This window comes from Equus przewalskii, chromosome 9 (assembly GCF_037783145.1).
Source record: "Equus przewalskii isolate Varuska chromosome 9, EquPr2, whole genome shotgun sequence".
NCBI classification, from domain to species: Eukaryota; Metazoa; Chordata; class Mammalia; order Perissodactyla; family Equidae; genus Equus; species Equus przewalskii.
The window spans coordinates 23,824,958-23,835,345 of NC_091839.1; the positions used below are offsets into that span (position 1 = coordinate 23,824,958).

Sequence of the window (10,388 nt, forward strand, 5' to 3'; positions counted from 1 at the left end):
TGTGTCTCTGGATGTCTCTCTCTTTGGGCCTCGGTCTCCACCTCTCTGTGCAACCCACCTGGAGCAGAGGAGCCTAGAACGCCCCATATCAGAGACCCAGCTCAGCTCCTGGTGTGCGGCATGGCTTTGGGGCGCCCTGCCCTCAGTTCTCCGGTCTCTCTCACACCTAAACCCCCAGGGAGTAAACACACAGCCACTCCCAGGTCAGAGAGAAGCTTTATTCCTCAGGGCCATTCTCAGGGCCAGGGCGGCTCAGCCCTCAAACTTTTTCTTGCGGCCCTCCATTCCACTGAGCGCGTCGATGTTCTTACGCCAGTCTCCCACCTCCCGGTTTTCCTGGAGGGAAGAGGGTCAGAGGTTAGTGGCTCTTCCTGGTCCACAGTCTCAAGCATCCTCCACCTGCCCTCCAGGCTGCTGGGCCACTCTGTTCTGCATGCCTGTCCAAGGATCTCGCTCAGGAACACTTCTTGTCCCCTCCAACAATCCCTTCCAATTTGCCCCATTCACTTCCTGTCTCCCTCTTGCACTTCCTGTCTTCCACATGCACCTCCTGCCTCCCCCCTGCACCTCCTGTCTCCTTCCTACACTTCCTGTCTCCCACCTGCACTTCCTGTCTCCCACGTACACTCCCTACTCCTTACATACATCTTCCTTTCCTATTGCACGTCTGTCTTTCCCCTCCCATTTCCTGTCACCCTGTGCACCTCCTCACTCCTTGCTACTTCCTTTCTCCCTAATGCACTTCCTGCCTTCCTGTTCTACTTCCTATCTTCCTCTTGCATTTCCTGTGTCCCTCCTATACTTCCTGTTGAGGATCCTTACCACATACTTATCCCCACAACTCCAAGCACCATCTGCCCTCAGGATAGGCCCTGGGATTGTTGCCTCCCACACCCTCACCTCTAAGCACCCCCTTTCCTGGCCCTAGCCATGCTCACCTTCTCGGTGTCTTCCTTCTTCACCTGCTTGAGGTGGGCCCGAAGGTCTAAGGTCTCCTTAGCCCTGGTCCCCAGCAGTGCCTGCATCATGGCATCCGCAGAGATCCGCACCCTCCGCAGGGTGGGCCGCTTAAACTTGCCCCGAAGGTCAAAGATCTTCTGATTCAGATCTGCAATCTGGGGGTGGCCATAAGAGGAGGTGGAGACCCCTCCCTCCACTTCCCCCTTGCCCTACTCTTCCACCCTCCACTCCCCTCCTATCCCTATCCAGGCTTCATCCAGGCTCTCCCCAGCTCAGGCTCCCACTGCCTTTGGGACAAAATCCAAGTTCCTCATCTGGGAACAGGAAGCCCTCCCCGATCCGTCCCAGTGTCTTCTCTGAAAACCACTGAAACTTCCCAGTCCAGCTACATGCATCTCACTGTTCCCCAGCCCGTGCCTGAGCTCATTTACCAACACTCCATGCTGCAGCCACACAATTCCACAAACATATTTTCTTCTGTCCCACCTCCTGGCTTTTGCATGTGCTGTTCCCTCTGCCTGGGACAGTCTTCCCCGATCATATTGTACTCATCCTTCTGCCCCCACCCTGCCAGACTCACAGACTTGTCCTGGGTCTCCTGGTGTCTGCAACCACAAGCAGCTGCCAGGGGTCAGGCTGAGACCACAGGCCCAGGCATTGCATCCTACCCTGAAGGGACCCAGAATGCCCAGTGCCTCCCACCTCCGTGATGTTCTTGGTGACTTTCGCCTCCACATCGTATCTCTCCTCATCCACCTTGTCCACACGGGCATGGAGCTGTCGGCACAAGTCCTGGTGGAGGAATGGTAGTGTGTGTGGTGAGGGGAAAGCTGGAGATCCAGACTCCTGGGTCTGAGGGAGGAGGAACTGGGGGCCTGGACTCCCGGGTCTGAGGGAGGAGGGGGGCTGGGGACCTGGACATCTGGTCCTGAAGGATAAGATTGAAGCTGGATTCTGGGGGAACTGTGAACAAGGCAGAACTCCGGAGTCCTGAGAATCTGACTGAATTAGGTTGGAGGAACTGACCTCTGGGTTTTGAGACTGTGGGCAGCTGCAGGCCATATTTCTGAATTCCTGATGGTGAGGATTGGGGGATTGGACGGGAAGGTCCTGAGCAGGAGGGGATACCGCCTATACCCGTGAGTCCTAAGGATGCAAGTCCGGACAGTAGGAACCTCGGACCCCGGGCTGGGCAAGAGTCCCTGGTTACAGCCAGTACCTGCAGCTCCTCGAAGCCCAGCCCAGCCAGCTCCAAAGGCTGGCATCGCGTGCTCAAAGCGCGCCCCTTCTCTCCGCGCCGCTCCTCCGCCTCCCGCTCCAGCTCCTGCTTCGCAATCTGCAGCATCAGGGTCTGCGGAGGGGACCATCGCCCACCCGGCGTAGATGGCTAAGGACTGCGCGCCTGGGAAAGCGGCCTCCGCCCTCCAGAGACCCGCCCCCTCAAGATCAATCATTTCAAGGCCACGCCCCTCCCACGGGGGGGGCTCTCCGCCGCGAAGCCAAGTCCCCATAACGCCGCACAGCAAGGAAAGCCCCGCCCACTCGCACAGCCGAAGCCCCACCCCAACCTTCAAGCTCCGCCCCCTTGAGAACTAGGCGCCCTCTCCAGGCCCATCCGCACCTTCAGCTGCAGCTTTCTTGAGGCGGAGATCTTAGACTTTTTCTGCCGGGGTGAGAAGAACCAATGAAGAATCAGGGAGGGGGGTCCGAAGGTGGACAGTGAGAGGGGCTTCAGAACCCGCCCCCTGAAACCAGGTCCAGATTTGGGCCTGCTTCCAACTCCAGCCCATAGCCTACGGGAAGCCACGCCCCTCAGCCCCATCCACCAATCTGAGCCTCTGACTCCGGCTAGGCACCACCCACCACTCCCAAAGCAGTCGCAGTTCTCACGGGCACCGGAACTCCGCCCACAGGCAGTTCTCACCAATCCGAGCCCGGTTGTGTGCGAAACTCCGCCCCTGAAGCCACTCATCCTCTTGGGTTCCGCCCATGGCCGAAGCCACGCCCCATTGAGGTCCTGGCTCCGCCCCCTCCCCAAGGTGCGGGAAACCCCCTGCGGGGCCCCGCCCCCCGCAGGGCCCCGCCCTCACCTTGGCGTGCGGCTCGGTGGCGTAGGCGCGGTAGTTGGCCGAGGAGCGGCGTCGGACCGGGGGCGGGGCCTGGGGTCGGGGGAACCGAGCCACGTCACCAGCGGGACTCCCTAGCCCCTCTCCATGCCCGCTCTGGGGCTGCAGACTCCCGCCCCAGACCCCTCCACACCACACCATCCCCGGCGGTGCGAATGCACCCACGCCTGCTCTCACCGCATTGCCGCTCCTGCAGGGAGAAAAACCAAGACAGGGGGTTAATGGTGGGCCTGTGTCCCTTCCAGTCCGTCTCCTAAGGGACCCCAGAAGCACCTGTGACTATGAGGTCCGGCCCACCAGTCCCCCCTTCTCAGGTCCTAGGGGTCTGATTCCCAAACTCTTGCCTCATTCCCACTTACACCCACGAGTCCTGCCCCTCCCTGCCTTCTCAGGCCAGCTCTCCAACCTCGCAGCTCTCACCCATCTCGGGAGCCCGGGAGGTCGCCCCACCTCCCACTACCTGGGTTTCGGGAGACCAGGGTACTAAGCATCACTCACTGGTCCGCCATGCTGAGTCTCAGGCCAGGAGTTGCAGGAGGCAGAGAAGGGGCAAGGGGCTCTTGGAGGGCCAGTGAGAGGGCGTCCGGGGTGACCTTGAAGGAACCCGGGACTTCGGTCTTGTCCGGTCTGCCCAAGCTTCACTGAGGACACTGAGATAAAGGGCGAGGACAGAGACTAAATATACTGTTGCCCCCTCCTCCCCCTGCCCAGGATGCGAGATAACCAGGCGCGTGAGGGGTGGGGCAGGCCGTGCTCCAGCTGAATCACCCCTTCACCTTGGCCGCCTGGGAATCCGGCTCCCCCCTCCCTCAGACCCGTGAGTCCGGACCCCCAACCCCTCCTCCCTCAGACCCGGGAGTCTGGGCCCCCGGCCCCTCCCTTAAATCTTGTCCTGTCACTAAATTGCAGTCTTCATGAGGGCTGGAACTTTGTCTTTTTCACCATCTTATGGTCAGTTTCAGCGCCCCAAACCTGTTAGCCACTCAATAAATTTGGCTGATTTATATGAGGATCTAGGTGCCCAGACTCTGAGGTGACAGCACCAGAAAATTACCCCTAGTCCACTCGGAAACCCAGAAATCTGGTCTCGGGTCTCCTCTCTGAACCACTCCTGCCCTTCCCCTCTCCCAGCCCCGGAGACAGACTGAGGACAGGAAAGACACACGGACACACGGAGAAGAGGACCTGGCTCTTTTACTGGGACTTCGTGGGTGCTCACCAGCCCCAGGAATGGAGACACCCCCAACCTCCAGTTAGGAACGGGACTCCTGGGGACAAGGGGATGCACGCAGAGGAGCTGAGACCTTGGGCCAGATCTCTAGGCTACACTTAGAGTCCCAGGAGTGGAATGCAGAACTCTGAGAGAACAATCTAGAATTCCAGGAATAGAATATGGAATCCAGGGAATGGAATCTGAAATTCTAGGAACACTTCTGGGGCTGAGTGGGAATGTTGAGAGTATAACTGAGTATTCTAGAGGCGGGTTCTAATTCCAGGGCCTAACTTTAGAAGGCAGAGATGGGGGACGTGGTCTCTGGGGGTCAGATCAGACTCTCTGGTTTGGGGGTCTGACGCCCTGTGGGCGGAGCCAGAACCTGCGAGAGTGAAACCTGAGACTCTGAGGGCAGCTTAAGGGGTTCAGAAGGTGGGGTCTGGCCTTCAAGGGCCTGGGTCAGGTCCTCAGAGGGAGGGATCATTGTCTGAAGGGGCGGGGCCAGTGCTTCTGGGGGCGGGCCCAGTGCTTTTGGGGTCAGAGTGCCGGATTCCACAGCTGGGTCAATGCAGCCGGGAACAGAGTCCTCGGACTTGTAGAAGCGCGCAAAGGTCTCCGACGACCTGGCCCCAGGCTGTGGGGCGAATCCAGCCGCCTGAGCTAGCTCCTCGACCCGGGTGGAGAACCCCCGGAGCTGCTCCTGCCGCAGGTCCACCAGATACCTGAAACCAGGAAGTGGTGTGTTAGGGGACCCGGCATTCGGTCCCCAGCCTGGACCTTTCCTGCCCTGGGCTCCACTGGCTTACCGGGCTAATTCCACAATCAGGTGTCCTCGGGGGGCCACGCAGGCCCCGAGCTCAGGGCTGAGAAGATGGACCATCCTTCGGGGAGAAAAGGGGAGGGCTGAGGCTCAGACTTCCACGTCCTAAGGGAGGAGGGGGCTAGGAACCTGGACACTGAGGGAGGAGGGGGCTGGGGGCCTGGACTCCTGGGTCTGAGGGAGGAGGGGCTGGGGGCCTGAGATCCGGGGCCTGAGGGAAGAGGGGCTCAGGGAGGGAAGTCTGGGGACCTCCTGGGCCCTCTTACCCACAGGACACGTAGAGAAGCTGGAACCGTCCCTTGTAGCAGCTCTTATGGTGGAGGGTCTGGGCAGAACCGAGGGGCAGGAAGTGGACAGTGAAGGATTCCGGGCCGGGGGCTGCCGGGGAAGACTGGCAGAGTCAGGCAGACACACAAAGCTTGGAGATAACACTCCCTTGTCTATCCCGAAGCCCTTTCTCATCCTTTCTCTTAGGCCCTGCGGGCAGAAACCCATTTCACAGACCAGGAAACTGAGACTCAAGAGAGGGAAAGACGTCAGGAGGCCCAGGACCACACAGGGCATCCAGACACCCGGGAGGGCCAGGCTGGGGGATAGTTAACGACCAGATTTGGGGCTGGGGGTCTCTCCCAAGGTGAGCTGGGCCCAGCACATTGGTAGAATGTTCTCAGCCTCTTAGAGTTCTGTGGGTAGGATTAGAATTCCACTATTGGAATCCAGAATGCTAAGAATGGCATCAGGATTTAGGAAAGGGAGAGAAACACAGAGAAAAGAGAGAAAAAGAGGCGGAATGTCAGGAAGGGACGGTCGTTTGTCCAGGCATCAGAAACCGTATCAGCTCACTCTCGGATTTGAAATACTCAGAGACTGAAGCCTACGAAGGGGGTCCGGGTCCCACCCTCTCCCAGAGGATGATGTATTCACTTTATCACCCGAGCTCCGCCTCTTATTTCAAGGGGGAGAGCGGAGTCCGTTGCGTACCGGGCTCCCGGGTGCCACCTCCGTCACATCGCGCCTCCTCCTCGGGGGCTCCCTGGCCGGCTCTCGGGCGCCCCCGGGCGGCCACCTCGCGGAACAGCTCCGTCACGTTGTGCTGCGTGATCTCGCCCGCGGACTGTGCGGGAGAAGGGGCGTGGCCGGACGCTGGGCTAGGACCGCGTGGGCGGGGCTGAGAGCTTGGATTTCCAGGTTCGCTTAGAAAGCAGAGGGGGCAGAGGCTCGCGAACCCACCCCCAGCCCCAGCCCCGCCTGCCGCACACCTTGACAGGCTGCCCGTTGCTGGTCCGCAGGAGGCTTTCGTCGTCAGCTTCGATGCCGAAGGCCACAAAGGGCCCCGTGGCGATGTCCCCCCAGTACCCACGCGCCGCCACGCGCTCCCCGCGCTGGGAAAGCAGGGAGAGAGAAGGAGGTGGGTGAGGTTGATGTGCGGGATCCTGGCTCCCGGGTCCCCCTAGTGAAGGACCTGGCCTGGGCAGGGAGTGGACACGCACGTGGCTCAGGAGGCGACCGGACGCCAGGGTCCGGTTGGGCACGTGGTAGGCACTGGAGTCTCTGAGTTCAAAGGCGACGCCTGTGTCCCTCCAGCGCCTAAACTCGCGAGTGTGGATGACTCGGGCCTGGGGAGGGGGTAGGCAAGAAGAGAGGCCTCAGTGAATCTAGTAATATGGGCCCCCAGCCCCTCTTTCCGAAGACCCAGCACTCAGGGCCTCCCCAGTCCCTCCTCCCTCAGACCCAGGATCAGCCCTGCAGCCCCTCGTCCTTCCCACCCAGGACTAAGGGCCCCCAGGCCCCTCACCCCGCGGTCGTGCAGCTTCATGTGCAGGTCCCAGTCGCTGACACCGCGCCGGGCGTCGTAGCGGGAGCCCAGGTAGTGGCGCAGCCTCGAGTCCCAGAGGCGGCTCATGGGGAAGGCCTCGGGCCCCTTCTCCCCGCCAGCCCAGAAGCGGAATATGGCCTCCAGCGCGTCGCGCTCGCGGAACTGCGCGGCCAGGCACGCGTGGGGAGACAGCGAGGGAGAGGGGGCTGCAGGGAGAGCGGCTTCTCCTGCTTGACCCTCCCTTCCACCCCAGGGCACGGGAACGAATCTCCTCTTTCTCAGATAAAGAAACTGAGGCTCAGAGAGCAGAAGCCACTCCCGAAGGCCAAATCCCACAGCGGGAGCCGGGGAGCTGGGGTTCGAACTCCTGAGACCCCAGCCCGCTCCATCACCGCAACCCCTTTTGGACCGCCCGTCTCCATTCTTCCCAGGGCCACCCAGATCCCAGGTGCTGACGGGACGGAGGCCGGGCAGCGGCACCTTGAGGGCGCCAAGGCTGAGCCAGGGCAGCTGCTCCGCCAGGCGGTCGGGCTCCGGCACCAGGTGCGCCAGGCGGTCGGCCTGGGCGCACACGAAGGTGGCCACCGCGGGGCGCAGCAGCGCGTTCCCCCACACCTCCAGGAAGGTCTCACTCCTCTCTGCCGGGAGGGGGGAGAAAAATTAGTGAGGAGCAGAGGGGTGAGGCCAGAAATAAGACCCAGGTGGATGACGCATACCCTCTTTATAGTAATCTTATTATTTCGTAGTCATATAATGAGTACAGCGGACCCCGGCAAACCCCACACATCCCAACAGCTAGAACATGGAGAATAACTTACACCTCACCTCTGTCTCCGCGCCTGTTCCTCCCCACCCTCCAGGGAACCCCAATGCTGAATTTCATGTTTAAGTTTCCCTTGCCTTCAAAAAGAAAAGGTTATATACAGATATAGATGGAGATGGAGAGATTTGTGTGTTAAAATGTTGTAGTACAAATTGTTTCACTTTCGTTAAGAATCTTACAGGAGAGAACTATACGCCTTTAGTCGTATGCACATATATAGCTATATCGATATATCTAAATCCTTATATAAGTTGTTTCATTTAGTTGTTTAAGAACCTTGTAAAGGAGAACTATACCTTTAGTTAGATAGATTAGACTATTTTAGTTCTAGCTGTTTAAGAGCTTTATACAAAGTGCATTGTGACATGTGTGCAACGTATTCTGAATGCCGTGGGCTATTAATAACCATTGCTATCCATGATCATGATAAGAATAATACTCACTGAGAGCTATGAGTCTATATCACAAGGCTGGAGCTATGCACTGTTCACTGAATCCTCACAAGTATTCTACGGGAGAAGAACTTTTAGGATCCCCATTTTATAAATGTAGAAACTGAGGCCCAGAAAGGGATCGATGCTAGCCCAAGGTCACACAGCAAGGAGAGCCAGAATTTGAACACAGCCTGTCTGAGGCCAGACTTTGCCCTAGGCACTAAGCTGAAGTTGTGGTTACTGGGAAATAATCACTTTCTGCCTCCCCGTCCAAATCCTCCTCTTCCTTTCAGTCTCGCTTCCAAGGCTGCCACCTCCAGGCAAACTCCCGGGGAGTCACACCTCTAACTGAGGGAGACTCAGGCCTGAGGGAGGCTTCCGGCAGGACTGAGCTTGGCTCAGTCAAGCCCTCCCCACATCTTGGGGACTCACCACCTCTCAGGAAGTCCCTTCATCTCTTTGGGGCTTCTCCTGCTGAAGGAGCTTTTGAATGCTTACACTCTGTCTTGCACTGTTCTGACAGTTTCATGTGGATTTTCTCCTGGAATTTTCTCAATGACTCTAGGAGGTATTATTTTTAGCCCCATTTCACAGGTGGGAAAAGCTGAGGCTCTAAGGCTGCCAAACGAGTGAACAAGTGATGAAATAGGGAACAAGATCCAAAAGTTTTAATTGCACCATTGAAATCTCTGCAGGGAGGGGAAGGGCTGGGGGCTGGAATATCTGGGTCCTTGCAACTGACCTTGCAGCCCCATCTTCTCAGGATCCTCCAGGGCTAGGCTGAAGATCAGCATGTGTCGGGCCACAGCTTCCAGATTATTCTCCAGCACATAGAACTGGAAGGATGGACAGGGCAGAGTGATTCTGAGATCTGTGTCTCTGACTCCTAGGAGACCCAGGAGTGGCAGACCTCAGCCCCCTCCTTCCACAGGACCCAGGAGTTCTGTGCACAAGCCTCCTCTCTTCCAACACAGGAGTCTGGGCACCCAGAACCCTCCTCCCCACTACTATTCAGGAAACGGGTCCTCAGGCTTTTCTCCCACTTGAACCCAGGAGTCCCCAACTCGAGACCCTTCCTTCCTCAGGATGCATGAGTCCAGGTCCCCAGCTCCCTCCTCCCTCAAGGACTCAGGAATCTGGGCTCTCATCTTCACCCTCCTCCCTCCACCACTCCAGAACCCCAACTCACGCGGAACCTTCTCCGAGGCCAGAGGGCCGCCCTGGCCAGGGTTCGCAGCAGGTGCCGCCCATCGACGGATCCCAGCAGCAGTACATCTAGCTCGGGGATCTCGTGCTCTGTATTGGCCTCCGAGTCTGGGTCCACGGGAGGACCTGGCAAGACTACAGCAGGCTGGGGTTGGTGGCCTGGAGAGGCCCCCCTGCAGGGCCCCAGCGCGTTGGACTCCACCTCCCAGCAGGACTAGCGCCCCTAGCCTAGGTTCCAAAGGGAGCTGTGCCTCTAAGCATGCTGAGACTCGTAGTCAGCAGAGAGGCCACCTGGGCCGCCCACTCGGGGGCGGCCTCCTGCCGTTGGAGCCTGAGAACGTTAGCGAGCCGTCTGCCAGGCTGTGAAGGCAGCCGCTGGGTCAGACGATTTGTGGTCCTGGGTGAGGGACTCACTGTCAGCCTGCAGGTCCAGCGCTGGGGACAGGCCCCACCAGGACACGGAGCCGAAGCCTGCGCCCGAGCCTGCCGGTGTGGTCATCGCCCTGCGGGGCAGACATCCTGGGAATCCCCAAACATCGTGTCCGCATCGCCCACCCGTTCCCCACTCACCGCCCCTGACTTCTCGCCCCTTTCCTCCACGTAACACCCCGCTCACCTTTATCCTCCCAGATATCCCAGGACACCCCCTCCCTCCCTGCTCTGTGCTGAGCAGCTGTCCCGCGCCCCCTTCACAACTGCTGCCCATAGCCCCCGCCCTTTTCGATCAATCGGCCAATGGGAGTATGCGGACTGGCACCGCCCCGATCAACTGACCAGTGAGAGTGAGTGGGATACGCCCATTACAAACTTTTGGCCAATGGGAACGCTGAGGGACGAGAAAGGTGCGTGGACGCGGTTGTCATGACGACGGTGCTGGAGGAGAAGGGGCGGGACCGGAAGAAACTGGGGCGGGGCCTGGGGCGGTGCAAATTTCTGAGATGAGGGAGGCCCGGGCTGTCTTAAATTTAGACCGAACGGAATAGAGTCTTC

General features: G+C 59.1%; 2 protein-coding genes across 5 annotated transcripts; both read right to left on the reverse strand.

Moving 5' to 3' along the window:
* Nucleotides 1-204: 204 nt before the first annotated feature.
* TNNI3 (troponin I3, cardiac type) lies at nucleotides 205-3,719 on the reverse strand. The gene is made up of 8 exons (XM_008538018.2): nucleotides 3,585-3,719; nucleotides 3,264-3,276; nucleotides 3,051-3,119; nucleotides 2,582-2,623; nucleotides 2,180-2,311; nucleotides 1,663-1,752; nucleotides 939-1,115; nucleotides 205-336 (listed from the first exon to the last, which is right to left on the reverse strand). The coding sequence occupies exons 1-8, from the start codon at nucleotides 3,593-3,595 to the stop codon at nucleotides 253-255; spliced, it is 618 nt and encodes a 205-aa protein (XP_008536240.1). The 5' UTR covers nucleotides 3,596-3,719; the 3' UTR covers nucleotides 205-252.
* DNAAF3 (dynein axonemal assembly factor 3) lies at nucleotides 3,599-10,182 on the reverse strand. 4 transcript variants are annotated; one of them, XM_008538016.2, is made up of 13 exons: nucleotides 10,015-10,182; nucleotides 9,813-9,901; nucleotides 9,382-9,533; nucleotides 8,935-9,028; nucleotides 7,416-7,573; nucleotides 6,915-7,097; nucleotides 6,610-6,735; nucleotides 6,379-6,501; nucleotides 6,101-6,233; nucleotides 5,386-5,497; nucleotides 5,106-5,180; nucleotides 4,272-5,021; nucleotides 3,599-3,736 (listed from the first exon to the last, which is right to left on the reverse strand). In XM_008538016.2, the coding sequence occupies exons 2-12, from the start codon at nucleotides 9,895-9,897 to the stop codon at nucleotides 4,628-4,630; spliced, it is 1,635 nt and encodes a 544-aa protein (XP_008536238.1). In that variant the 5' UTR covers nucleotides 9,898-9,901; nucleotides 10,015-10,182; the 3' UTR covers nucleotides 3,599-3,736; nucleotides 4,272-4,627. The 4 variants fall into 4 exon arrangements, with proteins under 4 accessions (XP_008536238.1, XP_070414675.1, XP_008536239.1 ...); XM_070558574.1 differs by having other exon boundaries at nucleotides 9,813-9,917; nucleotides 10,015-10,135; XM_008538017.2 differs by having other exon boundaries at nucleotides 9,382-9,524; nucleotides 10,015-10,111.
* Between the last annotated feature and the right edge of the window lie 206 nt (nucleotides 10,183-10,388).